Below are 18976 nucleotides of genomic sequence, written 5' to 3'. Positions count from 1 at the left end.
TGCAAGTGATAAAGAAAATCCAGACTAACATTCCCAAGGGATTTAGTGTAAGGAATTCATGAACCCAACTGAGAGTTTTTGGGTTCATGGATGACATCTAATAACCCTTCCTGTTCTAATGATCTGTGATTCTATATAGCTGCCATTTATCTTACTCATTAACCCTTTACCAAATGTAACAAAATAAAAGTGAATAAAGCCAATAAAAGTAGATAGTCCCTCAAGAAATAAAAAAAAAAAATTACATGGCTTCAGTATAACTATCCTTTAAAAAGACTAGAGTACTCCTGTTAATTCTATGACATTAATTTGAGCCAAATGTCACTTGAACATCTAATTTCTTTAAGTAAATTAAAAGAATAAAATGGCCAGAATTATGTATTTAATCAGAGTGGGCATTAAGTACATATTACGCACATTAATGGATTAGCGAGCCAAAATCTTTCAATCAATCATCATACCATTTAATTCTTATTTTTAAAAAATATACATCTGATTGGTGCTTTATTTCTATGGAACAAAAATGTAATAATATGAAACCAAGTTTCAATGAACATTACAAGAAACTTTAGTAATTCCAAAGCAGGCATGAAAAAGCAAATAAAAATATTAGCTTTAAATATAAAATTGCTATAATATTCTTGGAAATAAAAAATAATGATATGCAAAATATTTAAAAATTTACCATCTAAATGATTATATTATGAATACATAAACCTATGAGTCAATGATATGCATTAATTTATATATTCAAGCTGTTTAGTTTCCTAATCAGTTGACTAAGTCTGTATAACATCATGTAGATTAAGTAACGGCATTACATGCTATAATTTCTCACAAAGAACAACTCCTCATAAAAACTGTCAACTCAGCACAGGGGAACTTAAGAGTCAAGAGCAGGACACCACAGAAAGCAGTTCATATAATTTTCACAGGACTGGGGATGAGATAAAATTGGGAGTCATAAAAAGAAGACTGGTTGCCACTTACGTTAGATTCTAGTTCAAGAAGATCAGAATGGCCCATGGCAGGCTCTGAAACCACTTTTTGTAGAAAATGCAATTCTTTTTTCTTGCTCTCTAATTCTTTAGGAAATTTTTCAGTTACCATATAAGAATTAAACTTTATTTCTTCCTCTAGTCTCTTCATTAAACCTTTAAAAATAAAATAATTATTCAGCCCAAGAGAGTAGGTATAGTGATACTTTGTACACTTTAAAATATGAGACCTGAATAATAGGCTTATCTATTGAAAGCATTCTGTATAATACAAAATTGACCACTGAAATATTTTTTCAATTTTTTAAAAAAGTAATCTACACCCAAGGTGGGGCCCAAACTCATGACCCCAATATCAAGGGTCACAAGCTCTACCGACTGGGCCAGCCAGGAGCCCCAACCACTGAAATCTTTTGAATGACAACACAAATGAAATTCCACCCAGATTCTTTGTTCTATAAGTGGCCATTTATTCTTTTTCTTTAACAATACTTCTGATGCAATTTATATTTCTATTCTAATATTTCATAAATGGTAATACATTATAATTTGTCAGCTTCAAACCAATGAAAATATTACTAAAGGTACAAGTCAGAATCCAAAAAAAAAAATTATCTACATTCATAAACATTTTTGGCTTTCCATGTTGGTAGTTTTGATATTGTAAAGTATTAGCTTACAGTAAGTGGCAACTTAAATTGTATTTTAAAGGTTTTAAAGTGTTTGAAAGTTTTCTTATTTTGGCAGAGTACACATACACATACATAGATTTTCAGTGAATAATAGTTTTGTTATAAATTCCCAGCCTAGAGAGCTTTAAAAGGTTTATTTCAGATCTTTCCATGACACGTTTACAAATTCTGGCTTGACTTTTTAAAACACTGGATTTCCGGTTTAAGTAATCTACGTAGGTAGATTGCTTAATAAATTTGGCCCAAAACCTTAAAAATTATTTTTAGTTCTGTTGTGCTAACTATATATTAACATGTAAAACTTTATTAATGGCAAAATCACAAGTTTTCCATTCATCCCTACAATTTTTCCCCCTTTTTGGGGACGGGGGAAAGGGAGGGAAGAGGGAGTATTTAATGAATCACACTATAATTAGGCAGTCATTCCTATGTGGTTTCCGATTAAATCTACATCCTGGCTCCTTTGGCTATTAGGTGACTGTTTTTTCCATTGTCAAGTTCTTAAACATACTACACGTAACCAGAGGTGTAAAGAATCAAATACTAAAAGTTTTCAAAGATTTAAAATTCTTAAATATTATCTTTTCTATTTAAAAGAAAGATTCTAATTTTAGAAAATACAAACTGCTGTATAGTGACAGAAAGTGGTTGCCTGGCAATGGGTAGAGGGGCACAAAGGGGCAAAAGTGAGATATTACAAAGGACACAAGAAAATGTTTGGGAGTGATGGCTATATTTGTTATCTTAAGGTTGATGGTTTCAACAGTGTGTGCATTTTGTCAAAACATATCAAATATATACTTCAAATATGTGCAGTTTATTAAACATCCATTTTACCTCAATAAAACTGTTAAGAAACATAAAAATAGGGTTTCCATCACATTTAAAATTCTTCTCTTAAAAATTTTAACTTGGGGCGCCTGGGTGGCTCAGTCGGTTAAGCGTCCGACTTCGCTCAGGTCACGATCTCACAGTCCGTGAGTTCGAGCCCCGCGTCGGGCTCTGGGCTGATGGCTCAGAGCCTGGAGCCTGCTTCCGATTCTGTGTCTCCCTCTCTCTCTGCCCCTCCCCCGTTCATGCTCTGTCTCTCTCTGTCTCAAAAATAAATAAATGTTAAAAAAAAAAAAAAAAATTTTAACTTAAGACCTTGAAGAGTAGTCATATTCTCTATGCAGCTTTTAAAAAAAATATCTTTCAAAATCCTGGTGAAATTAAATATATGATCACTAAGATCTCAGCAAACTTTCTGGTTAAAAACCCTCTGAAAACATCTCTCTGACCCTACAAAAGAATGAGTAGCTTCTTTTATATAATAAATCTCACGAATAAGTATAGAGTATAAAGATGAATTAACTTCCATGAATGTTTTATAATATGGCTATTACTCTGAAAAAATACAAAGCACATTCCTACACTAAAAACACTTTTCATGTTATTCAAGTAAATAGAAACTTTCTATAAGCTATTTTTTGTTACTTAAAAAATTTAGATAGACCTTCTTAAAGGAAATACCTGGATCAATTAAATATGTTTTATCTACTCTTTTCCTGGGCTGCTGAATACAACCCTTAAGACTATTTCCCAGAAAGATGTCCACAAAGCAAGAACTCCTTAATATCCTGCTCCCTACACCCTGCCCCAAAGAACACATATTACATACATAATACCTTATTTTTGTGTTTTCAGCCCTGTTTTTCTCATTTGATTCTCCTCCTATCTGTGGAAAAGATCATTTTCTTCCTATCCAGGGTTTTGGTCTCTACTCCCACCTCCTAACTACTTAACAGACTATTTACTGAATGCCTGCTCTGTGTAATTTAGCATGCTAGGGCCTGGAAATAGAAAGACCAATTATGACTTGGTGACTAGTCTGGAGTTTAGTTGAGTCAGAGTCAGATACGCCAACAATTAACATATTGTGGCAATTGCTGCAGAACACTCAATGCCCTACACACAGGAAAGGCTGTTATCAACTCTCACCTTCTCCTCCCAAATCTTCAATTTCTGTTTGTCTAACTGACTCTCTCCTCCAGCACATAATCACCCCCATCACAATCCCCAGCACACAATCACCCCTATCACAATCACTATCACAGTCACCAGCACACAATCAGTCTAGGCACGGTACTGTCTTTCTCATTCATTTGCACACTCCCTCTATTACCTTCTTTTCTTTTCTTTTCTGTTTTTTTTTTTTTTTTTCTTCCTTCTTGCCTTCTTTTCAAAGACAAGCAGTCAGGAATAGCCTACCCTTTTATCTCTACTTCATCTATTATATTTATGTTCTTTCTGGTTACTGTGCCTTGGCATGGAATGTCTTCTATTCCTTACCTTTCCAACTTGAACTTAACTCAGGTGCCACCTCATCCAGGAAGCCATTTGACTCTGTGACAGGGTTCGGTGCTTTGTCTCTTTGTTCTCATAGAACCCTGTGCTGGGCTCCATCAGCAAATTAGTGATGCTGCATTATAACTGTTCACTGCCTGTCGTTCCTGTATTAGACTGTGAGATCCTAAATATCTTTGCTTTCTATTCCTAGCACCCAGCACAGTACCTGACATGCAGTAGATGTTCAATAAAAATTGAATTAATGCACTATAGGTTTGAGCCAATTATTTCTATTACTACTTAACAATGTAATTGATTTTATTTAGTAGCATCTATTAACATTACTCACATTAATATTTTACACCAGCATCAGAAGAGATGCATAAAACACAATTTTATTTGTAAATTTTATTATTAAGTGAGTAATTATGTACTCCCTGGCCCAAATAATTTCTCTTTAGGTAGAAAGCCAAAGTAAAATAAAGACTATCAATTCAAATAAAAAATGAAGTATTACAAATGCTATAAATACCTTTGGATATTATGTTTAGTTGTCAGAATTAATACATAATAACAACGTATTTAACCTAATAAAATTGAAGATAACAGATACTGAAGAACATTTTAAACTGTATTAAACTTCACTGATCAATTTTTTTCTGCATACAAAATCTTTCAATTCTTACACACGTTACCTTCATTTCAAGAAATTCACTATTAGTTTTAAAATTTTTTAATGTTTATTTATTTTTGAGAGAGAGAGACAGACAGACAGAGCATGAGTGGAGGAGGGGCAGAGAGAGGGAGACAAAGATTCTGAAGTAGGATCCAGGCTCTGAGCTGTGAGCTCAGAGCCCAACATGGGACTCGAACTCATAGACCGTGAGATCATGACCTGAGCTGAAGTTGGATGCTTAAACAAATGAGCCACCCAGGTGCCCCTCAATAAATTCACTATTAATGGTAATTTCTAATAATTTCTTAGTAAGAGTAGGCCTATGCAAATTACTTATTGATATTAATTTTTAAATGGCTACAAGAGATTTCTTTTGAAGATCTGTCTTAATTTTTACAGTAAGTTTTGAAGGAAACTACATCAAATCCAAAGAATATACACTAAAAAGATATACATCACACTGAGGAGAAAAAAATCATAAGTTATTTTCTTGGGAGTACCTGGGTGGCTCAGTCAGTTAAGTGTCCAACTCTTGACTGCGGTTCAGGGCATGATCTCGCAGTTTGTGAAATCCTAACAGTGTGCTAACAACAGAGCCTGCTTGGGATTTTCTGTCTCCTTCTCTTCCTGCCCCTCCCTACCTCTCTCCCCAGAAATAAATAAATAAACATTAAAAGAAAAAAAAATTATTTTCTTTGTCCTGAAAATTAACATTCTCCTAGAAAGTAAAAACTTAGTGAATAAAGAATGAAATGACACCAACAACTAAATGCACGGCAACTTCCAGGTATTGCTTGAACCTGAATTTATAAGACTAAGAGGAGTGAGAGAGTCTATGGAAAGTCACCAATTAACATGTATTAACCATATATTTTAGAGGCAACACTATACTGGTTTTTAAAATATGAATTAAATATACCATACTTCCTTGATTCTAAGATGCCATTGATTAAGTAACAAATACCATGTTAAATGTACATATAAAATGTAACATATACCCCAATGGCAAAAACAACTAAAATGGGAAAGAATATGTGTCTAGAATTAAGGAAATACTGTATTATCTTTTTTAACAGCTGTATTGAGATACAATTCACATGCCATAAAATCCATCCATTTAAAGTATTTAATGGTTTTTAGTAAATTCACAGAGTTGTGCAACTAGCACCACGATCAATTTTAGGACATTTTTATCGGCTCCAAAGGAGCTCTATACCCATTAGCAGTCCCTTCCTCCCTCCACCACACACACACAGCTGTCCCCGCCTTAAAACTCCTGAGCCCTAGGTAATCACTAGTTGGATTTTATCTCTCTGGATTTGCTTATTCTGGACATTTCATACACATGGAATCATATAATCTGTGGTCTTTTATGACTAGTTTTACTTAACATGTTTTTGAGGTTCATACGTGTTGTAGCATGTATCAGTACTTCATTCCTTGGCATTCCATTGCATGGATACACCACATTTTGTTTATTCACTCATCAGTTTAGGGACATTCGGGCTGTTTCCACTTTTTGACTATTATGAATAAGGCTGCTATGAACATTTGTGTACAAGACTTTGTGTGGACATATGTTTTCAATTCTCTTGGGTAGATACGTAGGAATGAAACATGCTGGGTCATTTTGAGAAACTGCCAGATACGTTTTTCAAAGAAGTCACACTATTTTACCTTCCCGCCAGCAACAATTCCACATTGTTGCCAACAATTGTTATTGTTATCGTCTATCTTTTTTATTCTATGAATCATAGCTTGGAGCATAGTATTTCATAGAATACTACAGAAAGATGAGTTAACGCTTGAACAGCCAGATATTTACACTGGAATATTTCTCCAGTACCAATGATAGCTTTCCACTGCTCCTCCAGTTTACATGGTCTCCCTTCTGATGAGCGAAAATACTTTTAAAATGCCTAAGATGGGTTTGGTGGTATTATCTCAGGTATCAGAACAATTTAGCCTCTATGTAAAGCTAATGTGCCAACAGTCAAGTCATTAGCACAGCCCAATATAAGAAAAAACACCAAGCTTTAAGAGTCCAGCATTTTATTCCTTTTCTTTATGGCTCAGGCTCTAAAACTATTCACATTTTTCCCATCCATCTTTTTCATAACTTCCATCCTAAGTACATACTCACATACCAGAGAGCCTCCCTCCATGGTGGTTTTCACTATCTTTACCTTCTGACCAAACACTGAATGGGAACCATAAAACCCCAGTAAAAGTTAAGGATGTCTTCAATAGGACTCTCATTAATTAACTAGAAAATGCCACTCTAAAATGCTGAGCTATCACTCAACAATAATTAATTCCCATGAGTTGACTGTTTTAAGGAAAACTACTGATTTAAACTAATATTCTCTGATCATCTAGATCATATAACAGTTTCCACTTACTTTCAGGCTTTGCATCTGCTGCTGCGTGGCGCATACTTTTCAGCTGATTTTGTACTCTTTGCAGTCTCTGCACCGCATGAAATAGCTTTAAAATATAATTAGATCCATTATTTCCTTAGTGTATTGAGACCTACCACTCACATGGACAAGCAAAGAAAAATACAAGTTCCACGTAATTCTTATGATGTAAAAAGAACAAATAATAAGAACTAAGAAAATTACTATGTTGAGCTCAAAATGTAATTGGTTTTCTCAATACCTTTTCACATAAAGCTTTTTAAAAAAAGCTTTCAGATATTTTTTCTTTAGTTATCTGTTGTACTTAGTGATCAAGGAAAAATACTTGGTAAAAAAATATATGCATCAGGCTTTTCTTGTTAGAACAATGGTTTTCTTTTCTTTTCTTTTTTAATTTCATTTTTAAGTAATTTCCACACCCAATGCTTGAACCCACAACCCCAAGATCAAGAGTTGCATGCTCCACTGCCTGGCCAGCCAGGTACCCCTAACATGGTTTTCTTAATTCTGAGGAATATTAGCATTTTCACAAATAAGGTCTTAGATCAAGAGTTGCATACTCTACCAACTGAGCCAGCCACAAAATGATGTCTTAGACTCAGACACTGATGTGTGACACCTGGGTGGCTCAGTCAGTTAAGCATCCAGCTCTTGATTTGAGCTCAGGTCATGATCTCATGGTTGTGAGATTGAGCCACGCATCAGGCCCCACACTGAGCGCTCTTGCTCTCTCTCTCTCTCTCTCTCTCTCTCTCTCTCAGTGTCTCAGACACTGATGCTAGATGACCATTCAGGGACCAAGCAATGCAGCTTACTAGTGCAGTGGAACTACCATGATGCCAAATCAAGTTCCAAAAGAGCCAAACATCTCATTGAGTAGGAAATGGAGCTGTTTCAAAGTGTATTTTTAATGTATAGTCTACTCAGTTTTTAATTTTTTTTAAACATTTATTCACCTTTGAGAGACAGAGAGAGACAGAGTATGAGCAGGGGAGGGGCAGAGAGGGAAGGAGACACAGAATCCAAAGCAGGATCCAGGTTCTGAGCTGTAAGCACAGAGCCCGACATGGGGCTCGAACCCACCAACTGTGAGATCGTGACCTAAGCCAAAGTCGGATGCTCAACTGACTGAGCCACCCAGGTGCCCCTAGTCTACTCAGTTTTAAGACAAATTTTTTTTTAATTTTTTTTAAATGTTTATTTCTGACAGAGAGAGAGAGAGAGAGAGACAGAGCATGAGCGGGGGAGGGGCATAGAGGGAGGCACAGAATCCAAAGCAGGCTCCAGACCGAGCTGTCAGCACAGAGCCTGACGCGGGGCTCGAACTCACAGACCGTGAGATCATGACCTGAGCTGAAGTCAGATGCTCAACCGACTGAGCCACCCAGGTGCCCCTAAGACAAATTTTTAATAAAGTAAAAATAATCTTTTCTAGCCGAATTATTTTTTCTTTAAGGCAAAGTCTAAAAATGTGGAATGTGGGTGATTTTGCACCTTTTCATGATTTGCTTATTCGCCACTGGAATAAAGTCTAGTAGTGGATACTGTGATCGGTGGAATAAAATGGATGTTCTCATAGGCCCCGAATCTCAGGACACCCTTTGGAGATTCTGGAAGTTTTATCAGCAGTTAATCTTAATGCTTAACATTATGATGAATGCTCTGTGATGTTGGCTCAACATGAGTTAAGCACAAGCTAGAAGGTAGTACACAGATATATACTGGGTACTGAACCTAAAAAGTAGCATTATTGTTACTGGTGACACAAAATCCTTTGAAAAAGTATTCCATCACATTAACAAAAGGAAACATGAACTTCCACAATCTAGAATTCTTTTTTCTTTACATTTGGATAACCAAAAGGAAGTATTTCTTTCACCATAAGAATATAAACTTTTGTGAGGATACCTGATTCTTTTGTTCCTGTTTCTGTTGTGCAAGAAATTCTTCTCTCTCTTTTTCAACTCGAAGTTGCCTTGCTATTTTAAGCATCCGTTGATGATTCTGAACTGTCTCCACCTACAGTAAAGGAATAAGTAGTACATGTTACTGTCAAGTTTAAGAAAGAAATTAGCATGTCATGTGACTCAGACATCCACTTATCATTTCCTTTTGGCAAACAGTACTCCCTAGAGATGACAGTAACGTTCCAGACTCCAGGTCTTAAAAGTTCTGGGCTACTGCCTGGGGAGATTCCCTTTCTGTCAATGTTATTTGAGTCCATCCTCAGATGTACACCCATGCCTTGCTTAATCTTCATTTTCATTCCTAAATCTGTGCAAGTGCTTGGGACTTGGGGCCAAAGTCTTACAGTGCTAATTCTTGTCTTACCCTTTTCTTCAAACGTTCAACTCTCTTAATGAGCTGATCCTTTTCATCCTCCATTGCACTGATATCCTAAAAAGTAGTCAAGGAGACATTATAAGGAAAAGTATTCTTTGTAGAATTCAAATAAAGTTGTCATATGATTGTGCATTGACCGTTTTCACTACATATAACCAGAGAATTAAGGAACAAAGATCCTCTTTTGGATAAAGGGCATTTTTATTTCTCCCCAGGGTTCTTTATGCAGGGTAATTTATTTGGCAGCTTGGTGTTCATTTAGAAAAGCAAATAAAACAGGTTATAACGTAGCAAGGTAAAGCTGCCAACCAGCACATTTGTGCTCTGATTCCAAATATGGGCACATGATTTTTCAAAAGTCTTCTATGATGGAAAGTGTGCAGGTCTAAAAACATGAACAACAGCTGCTGACATCCCATCTGCTCTGTTAAATACCAAACTATATATTCTGCCAATTTTCCATCAAAATTATTTTTAAGACTATGGTGTTTTCAAGACATAAATTTGCATCTGGTTTTGTCAATTAACCAATTCCCTTCCTAAAAATAAAGGCTTCAAAAATAAACCACCTTCCTGTTAAACAGCTCCATAATATTTGCAAGTGAAAACAAACAAAAATTCCTTCCTAAACCTAAAGAATGAATAGTCTAATCATCACAGTAATACTAAAGAGAAAAACAGACACACTAGTCAGTATTCACAGGATCTGAGGATATAGGCACTCTTACTCATTCCTGGTGGCATTGTATTAGAGAACAATATCAACAGTCTTAAAATAAACATATATACCATCTAGCCTGATAATTCCATGTCTGGGAATTTTTCCTAATAAAATATTCATGGAAGGCCAAAGACTTCTCTGAGGAGTTTTACAGATGCTAATTATATCTAAAATTTGTAAATTACCCAAATGTCTAAAGATTTTTAAATAAACTATGGCACGATACAATGAAAGTCATTAAAAATTGTGCAGAAGAATGTTTAATGACAGAAAAAGTCATGATATGACATTACTTGAAAGAAGCAGATTACAACATTTATATATAGCACAATATGAAGAAAAAGATTTAAATATATTCACTAAAATGTCAATAGTAGTTATCTATACAGTGTGGGATTATAAGTGAATTAATTTCTATCTTGCTTACCATATTTTCTACAAAGAATATGTTCAAAAACACCCTGGTAATAGTGAAATTAAAATGACAGACTCTCGGTTATTTTATCATTTCAGTTTACTCACATGACATAATGGAGGAAGAGTGGATGAAGGTCTATCATTCTTCCTTCATACTATAAGTATCCTACTTATGGATCTTTCTCTCCCATTAATATGAGTTCATCTTTCATTTCGAATATACTCAGCAAGCTCTCACTGAGAAACTACCATGATGTACGGGGCACTGTGATAGACACTGGGGTAGAGTGGTGAACAAGAAATACAGACATGGTCCTTGCCCTCATAGGGCATAAAAATAGTGGGGAAGACAGACATTCAAGTAATCCTAAGTCTGGTAAGTGTGATAAACAAAAAGAATTGGGGGAACTAATTCACGTAGGAGATCAGGGAAAGCCTCCCTGAGGAAGCAACTTCTATTGTTTCCACGCCTGGTTGAGAATGTTAAAAATTTTTTTGGAGAATGTTAAGTAACATGTACCAAAAGTCCTAAGGGGCACCTAGGTGGCTCATTTGGTTAAGCGTCCGATGTCGGCTCAGGTCATGATCTCACAGTTCATGAGTTTGAGCCCCGCATCGGGCTCTGTGGTGACAGCTCAGAGGCTGGAGCTCGCTTCGGATTCTGTGTCTCCTTCTCTCTCTGTCCCTCCCCTGCTCATGCTCTGTCTCTGTCTCAAAAATAAATAAACATTAAAAAATTTTTTTAAAAATATTACTGTATTTTCTTTTCTTTACCCTTCTTATTTCTGCTGTAGAAAATCCAGATGTCTTGAGTTGCTCACATTCTTTATGCAAAGTTTTAAAGGCTTCCATCAGCTCTTCATACTAAAAGATAAGTTAAAAAATTATAAATTAATGACTAGATCCAATAGGCTTTTCTTAATCAGGTTATTCATTAACTTATAGTGATTACTTAAACCATTATAGAATGGCATTAAAAATACTTTCATATAAGATATAAAAAAAGTAGGTATATAAGATCTGGTCACTAAGTACTTCTCCAGCTTCCTCTCTGGTTACTTCCCTAACTCACATCATCCAACTATGGTGATCTTTAAATCTTTGGAATATTCTTGGCTCTCATCTCCAGTTTGCACACCCTATTTCCTCTGAGAACACTCTATGACTTCCTTACTTGGATAATTTCAGCTCATCATCTGTCAGGTCTCAGCATAGATAACATCATCTTCAGAGAAGACTTCTCTAGCCCTATACCTATCTAGGTCAGAGTGTCATGATTCCAGAGTAAATAGCATGTAAAATTATAATTGTCTAGTTACTTACCTCTCTCCCACCATTAGACAAGGAGAGTTAGGAGGACAAGAATCCTACTGATCCTGTACAATTATGTATCCCTGGGACCTAGCGTGGTGCATAACTGATATAGATATTCAATAAAAAGTAGTGGAATGAATGAAAAAAATCACAACTCTTATCCAAAATTCTTTAAAAATAGTATTTTTTGTGAGCAATGACAGAAAATTAATAATATTTTTCCTGACTGATAATATCCTACAAATATGTAAATCATTTATTCTAAAACTCTTCATTCAGGAAGACAATGTGCATTTTTTATTAGGGTCTGTGCTAAATGACAGGCTAAGTATATAAGCCATTTTATATATATATCTCAGATATGCTTCAAGAACAAACATGTCTTTATTATCACTAATTCTTACATGAATTATATGGACAGATTTAGTAAAAACTATTAATAAACTTCCTCCAGAGGAATTAGTTTTAATCAAGTTTATTGATGGGGGTGGGTAGGGAGGAGAAAATATTTCACATTTATGCTTCTCCATTTCCTACATTATGTAAAGCCTTCAAATGTAGGGGTTGGGGTGGTCTCATTCTGCTGTATTTCTCCCAAGGTATCTACTATAACATTTGACATGATTATTTACATAAACTTTTCAATCCCCAAAATGTCTTAAGAGATCAATATTGACTCTATTTTGAATGACTGCCATGACAATCCAAAATAATAAAACATGGATGAAGAAACATTTAGTTTTTATTGCTTTGATTCAATCCCAATTTTGAGTACATGCTGTATAGAAGCAACTCTACAAAACCCTGGAGGAAAACAAAGATGGATAAGACAGGATATCTGTCTTCACAGACCTCATAATCTGTTGGGAGAGAAAGACTGACAAACTATTCACAACAAACTGGCACAAATCAGTCTACATAGCATAGAATAAAAGCACAAAGTGCTAAACTGAGACACCTTTTAGAAGTCAAAGTCCTTTGAAATCTTAAGCTTGAATCCTCTCTTTCCATGGTCTTTGATCAGCGATGTGCTTTGAAATCCCAGGACCAAGAGCCAGATCAGCCAGAATCCTCAGTAGTCAAGAGCTTTAAGACTGTAAGGCCAGAACCCAATATCCTAAAACTCTAGAAGGAAAGTACACTGAAATTTCAAACTCCTAGCCCTTTCTCTACCTTCTGCCTGACTGGGAAGTCCTTTGAGATCTCAAACCTAGCTTCTTTGCCTATACACAATCCTCTCAGGGGCTCGCATATCCTGATTTGTCTGGGATAGTGTCAATTTATACTTTTGCCCAATTATCATGATAGTACCTTTCTCGCTGACTTGGATGACAAATTGTAATAGTCACCTAATTGATCAGGAAAGTACTCTACAATCCCAAACCTAAAACCCTATTGACCCACAATTCTTAATAAATTACTTTAAAATCCCAATTTCAGGATTTTTTTCTATCTACATACCCCTATCACTGAAATGGTATTTGTGTGAAAAAGTCAATATTTTCATACATGATTGCAGCTGAACATTACTAATAACGATTTTACCTTTTGGTGCCACCTGGAAATACAGAGAAGCAAGTAAGCTAGAGAGAGATTAACAAGTATTTAAACATGTGCACATTGACATCCATTACAGATAGTTTAAAAGCGCCATTTGTGTATTGTATACCTGTTTATTGGTATCAGCCACTGTTTCGTCCTGAAGAAACTCACTTGGTACCTCAAGTTTTATTAAAAAACGAGCTAAATAGGCTCTTTTCTTCAGTTCATTAGTCCTCTGAAGAAGCCAGTGGAGCACTGGGTAAATTACAGGTTTACTTCCAATCACCAGACCCTGACGAAAGGTACTCCTACAAAAAGAAAATATCAACAATAAACATAAAATTAGACCTTTAGTATATCACTGGACTACATGGGGAGGTTGTATTGGAGCCATAAATTGGTACAGTCAGCCTTAATGCTTTATTGACTGGGCAGGTTTAAATTATTGTTTCTACCTAAAAGGGCAGATAAAGGATAAATGATAAAATGGAATAGATTTGCCTGACTTGTTTGATTAGGGGGGAAATGACCCACTTAAGACTCTCCATGACAAAATAATATTAAAAGTTCAAGATTATTTTGATATTCAGTGATATTCTGAAGTCATTGACTAAAGGAGACCGGGTATAACTTAGAAATTCTGACTGTAGACTATGAAGGTTTGGATATTAAAGCATAGCTTTAAGAAAGCAACATGTGATCAGATTCTTACATGTCTGTAGCATTTCCTGGAGGTTTGTATTTAAGGATACCAAGAAGGCTCAACATCCTTTTGGCTGTATGCTCTGGCATCTCCTCTCTGATATCAACAACTTGCTAACAAATAAAGAAATTGAAAAAACATGTTATTGTTGTATATCTAACAAAGAACGATATTTAAACTCATTGACAAAATTGTTCTGCTAGAGCATAACAGGTACAATGGACTCTTCATAAAACAGATGAAGTATGGAGGCCCCCAGATTCCAAGTGAGGGTACATACAAGTCAGATCAGGATTCGTATTAAGAATGTCAAGCTCAAAAAGTATCCAGTGGAAAGACCAGTGTATAAGAAACATGAACTAACTTGCAATACAATAAAACCTTTTGTAAAAGCATTTTCATTCCAAGACCAAATCTATTTATGTTTGAAGTAGAGAAATCATTTCTAAATAAGGTACAAGTAGGTAATTTAATTATTAAGTTAGTAGAGAAACCTTAAAGATCATTTATTTTTACTTTACAGGCATGGAAAATAAGGCCCAGAGGTTAAATAAATTGCCCAAGACTCACAGATACTTACAGGCAGAAACTGGCTTTCCTGCTACCCTTTTCATCACAAGAAAAACTCTTACCTTTGGGTCAATCTCAGCCAGAACATCATTGAGAATTTGCAATAGTTGCATTGGCTCCAGGGAATCAAATGTTATTAAATTATAGTTCTTCCTAAAAGGCTCCTTATTGAGATTGTCCACAATGAATTTGATTTGATCGCTCATAATTAGGTCTTATAACTAAAAATAGAGATAAAATTCCTTAATACTTGTTATAAACATTCTGGAAAAAAATCAGTATTAAGTTTATAGGAGGTAGGCATGAAAAGTATAATTCTACATAGTACACAAAATGCTAAGAAAAGGGTTGTTTTGCTGAAAGAATTCAGAATATGAAGACTTTATTATAAATGTTACAGTACATACTGTTAATATTTAATACCAAATGTTTTTATATATGCATCTGGTATGATAGCAATCATCTGAGTTAACATTGAATTAATATGGACAAATGAGTAATAAATTCCACCTATATTAACATCTCTTCCATTCAGCTCCACAACTACCCAGGGGTAAAGATTTGTTAGGCTACAGACATGCTTCTAATTTTGTTTTAATTAGCAGCCCATGCTTAAAAACTGGGCGATTTTTTTACATTAAAATCCAGACACCTAATTTCTGGTCAAAATAAGATCTGGCAACCCTGGGCACCCATTTGTGCACAGCCACACCCAACTGAAGTTGAACGGATGGCGCAAGCTTTAGCCTAGGTACGCTCTCTTTGGTTTTGTTCTGGTTTCCTCCACCAAGCACTCTTCACCATCATCGACTCTGCCACCCTTGAGTAATTCAGGCCTATGTTTCCTTGTGCCTTCAATAAGGTAACAGCCTCAAGTTTTCTGGCCCCCGCTTCTATTCCAAATCATTTGTATGATTTTCATTGCTCACAAAGTCCAAATTTCTTGCATTTCGAGACTCTTTAAGATCTAGCTCAATTTAGCTTTCCCAACTTTATTTCCAAATTGTTACCTTTCACTCTTTTAAACTTCACCGGACTGAAATAGTCACTGCTCCCTAGTTTTTCCACATCTGCCTTCAGCTGATGCTGTTTTCTTGCCCAGAAAGCCTGTTCCTTGCCTGATCTCCACAGGTGCAAATCCTAAGTCTTTCAAGCCCTGCCCTCCAAATGCACGTTCCTCCAGGAAGTCATTCTCTATCTCCCATGTTCTGTGTCAGAATAACAGCAGTCCCTGACCTCCAAGTTAATCACACTTTATCTGCACCGCTTTCTTACAGTTACTTTTCTGTTTTGTACTAATTATTTATGTACATTTTCTCTTCTTTACTAAACTATAAATTCCATAAGGACATATCTGTGCCTAATTCCATCTGTGAATACCCACTGCATCAAAACAGTGACTTCCTTCCATAGACTGAATAAATGTATTCACAGGCCCAAGGCCAGGAAAACACACACACACACACAAACATACTCATGAGTAGGTTGGTGGTGATTATAACTTTTAAAAGGTTAAATATTTGATTATTTACCAGCTGAAATGGCTTTACCAAGGTTCCTAGTGTTTCCTGCATCAAGATATCACTTGTTTAGTAGGGGCAGGAGTGGTAGAAATTTTGCAGGCAGGCAATTTTTTAAACTAGCAATTTTAAAAATGAATTAAAAAATGAACTGCTAAAAAAAGAAATACAGAAAGAACTACTTCAGTGTTCCTTAACAGTTTTTAACTATGAAATGAATAGATGCTATTTTATCAAAGTTGGGGCTGCCTGCATTTTGCTCTAAAATAGATTCTTTTTAATTGGTGGAGCTGGATATTTGGAAAACATAAAATGTAAAGATATTATGATTTCTCCATAATTATAATAAAATTATGAGTAAAGGATTATTATTGTTTAAAAGTAAGTCAAAAGACAGAAAAGATAATGCTGTTTAAAATTTTGAGGTGCCCTTCAATCCATAAAAGGAAAACTTTTACATAAATCAAGTAAGAATCCACACTGGAGATGCAAATTTTTCATTGTTAAAAGTATTTTAAGTAAAAGTCCATGTCCTAATCTTCACACACATATTTACTTAATTTTAATGATTTAGAAATTATGTATATATAGTATATAACATATATACACACACATATACTTCTCTTGCCTTTCAGAAACACAAATCACTTGGATAAACGAGTACAATGTTACCACGAGAGGAAAAAAAGGTAGTTGGGTTCCCCCCTGGTTGCCCACCAGCTTTCAGGTGGTCACCCGCTGAGGACAAAGATGTACTGAACAGGTAGGTTGTCTATGCCCAGTGGGCTCTGAGCTCTAAAATTAGCAAAAGCAATTACTCTCCCTCTGCCAGCGGAAAGTCGCCACACTAATTCACAAGCACTTACCCACATAAGAGCCCAAGGGGGTGGGGGTGGAATTAAAACCAGGACGTGCGTTTATCTGGCACAACTCGGGACAGAAACGACACTGCCCTGGTCCCAGGCTGGCACGAACGCTGGACCAGCAGCCTCTTAGGATTCCCCAAAATAGTGTTCCCCCTCCCCCGCCCCCGGGGCTTGGGAAACAGGACAGGGGACCCCACATCTGACCCAGGCACCTCGCTGCGGGTAATCTGGGCTCCCCGACTGCTCAGCCCACTGGGAGCGGCCTGGACCCCCGCGAGGCTCGGCAGGCACAGACCCCGGCGTTGGGGGCTTAACCGCTGCGACCCTCCATTGGCGAGGTGCTGCACTGGGAAGGGGGAGGAGGAGGAGGAGGGAGTTCTTTTCTTTTGGGGGGCTTAGGGGAGTTTCCGAGCGCGGGTTGGCGAGGTTACCTCAAATTCTTGTCAAGAAACCACTTTTTTCCCCCCCGCAGGAGGCATCCAGGCTCTAGTGGGTTCCTAGAGACGAGCTCCTTGGCAACGGTTGCTAGGACGTGGCGTTACGTCACTTCCGGCGGGTGGGCCAGGGCATTTCCGCGGGGCCCTCGGGGGCGCGCGCTGGGGCCCAGGTCCCTGACTGGGAAAAGTGGCGTGCCCGGCCCACGTGCAAAGTGGGTTCACGGGTCCTGAGCCAGGGCGAGGACTGGAGAGCACTGTACTTCGTGATGTCAGCTGGCAAGGAAAATATGAGAGGAAGAAAAAAAAAATTGAATTCCTCATGCCCTGAAAATGTAGTTGCCTGTTCAAACGTCTTGGAAAAAACCAACTACAGATTTAGCATCAGTCTTAGAGAAAAATAAAACAAACAAACAAAAGGAACAAATTCCATATTAGGCATCTCCTATATGCCTGGCCCTGTGCTGGCTGCTGGGGATGCAAAGGAAGCCAGGACTATGAGGGTCCTGTCTTCAAGGGCAGATAGAAACAATTTAGAGGCAACTCTGATACTACTATGATAAATGCTATCACAAAAGGACCCAAAGATGGGGGGACCCAGATGAAGTTATCCCAAGCTTATTTGGGGCTGAACGGACGATACTCTTAGGAAAGTTTCCATCGGTAAAAATGATGTTTAAGGACCAGTGAAAATTAGCCAATTGGGAAAGGGGATATTTTTTCCGGCAGAGGGAACAGAATATTGCAAGACGAATCCATTGCTGGCTGCCCTCTGACTATTGAACTATCAAGCAGAGGCATCCTGTGGGGCGGTTGGAAGAAAACAAAGACCCATCCTGGCTCACAGGTGCTCATGAGGAGTTGGAGGAGGTAACCCTTCAAACCTTGAAAAATTAAATAATTTAAATAACTTTGGTAAAACAAAAGATTCTGCATAGGGATTGCATAATTAATTGATCCTGGTCGGCATATTGGTGATTCTCTGGGCGAGCTGGATTTGAAACCTGGGTTTGCCATTTTGTGGCTTCACCTTTCAGAACTTTCCTCATCTGTCTATAAAATGTGGCTCTAAGAACACCTTCCTCAAAAGGCTGATGTGAGGATTGAGTTAATAAAAGGAAAGTGATTAGAACAGTGCCTGGCATTGGAAGAGCTAAGGACATTTTACCTTTTTTCCCCTACGTAAAAAAAAAAAAAAAAAAATGAGATGGTTAGATTTATTCCTTCTGTAGAGTCTACAGATGTAGGCTATAGAAAGAGAAGAGTGGTTTATCAAGTAGTTTTTAGTTCCTCCTCTGCCTGTTGCAGCTATTATAGAAACACTATACTTTTCAGTTATGAGAATGCAATCCTGGGTAAATTCAAGTAAGTAATGCAATCCACTCTGCACTCAAACTTGAATGGATTCTATACTTAATGTAGTTGCTCTGGA

General features: G+C 36.8%; 1 protein-coding gene across 7 annotated transcripts in view; it reads right to left on the bottom strand.

Annotated features, from left to right (window-relative positions):
* The window catches only part of IFT81 (intraflagellar transport 81), a 191455-nt gene that overhangs the window by 68692 nt on the left and 103787 nt on the right, over positions 1-18976 (bottom strand). For 2 of the 7 annotated variants that reach the window (XM_081790667.1, XM_081790669.1), the window contains 8 exons: positions 14787-14945; positions 14164-14267; positions 13579-13759; positions 11370-11459; positions 9446-9511; positions 9023-9133; positions 7097-7181; positions 991-1154 (listed from right to left, as the gene is read on the bottom strand). In XM_081790667.1, coding sequence (XP_081646793.1) covers positions 991-1154; positions 7097-7181; positions 9023-9133; positions 9446-9511; positions 11370-11459; positions 13579-13759; positions 14164-14267; positions 14787-14930 — 945 coding nt within the window. In that variant the 5' untranslated portion in view covers positions 14931-14945. Of the gene's footprint in view, positions 1-990; positions 1155-7096; positions 7182-9022; positions 9134-9445; positions 9512-11369; positions 11460-13578; positions 13760-14163; positions 14268-14786; positions 14946-17110; positions 17234-17322; positions 17443-17541; positions 17810-18976 lie in introns of those variants that run through there. The other 5 variants (XM_060612234.3, XM_081790671.1, XM_081790672.1 and 2 more) reach the window with 5 other exon arrangements.

This window comes from Panthera onca, chromosome D3 (assembly GCF_046562875.1).
Source record: "Panthera onca isolate mPanOnc1 chromosome D3, mPanOnc1 haplotype 2, whole genome shotgun sequence".
Classification (NCBI taxonomy): Eukaryota; Metazoa; Chordata; class Mammalia; order Carnivora; family Felidae; genus Panthera; species Panthera onca.
This window is presented reverse-complemented; position numbering and strand designations above follow the sequence as displayed.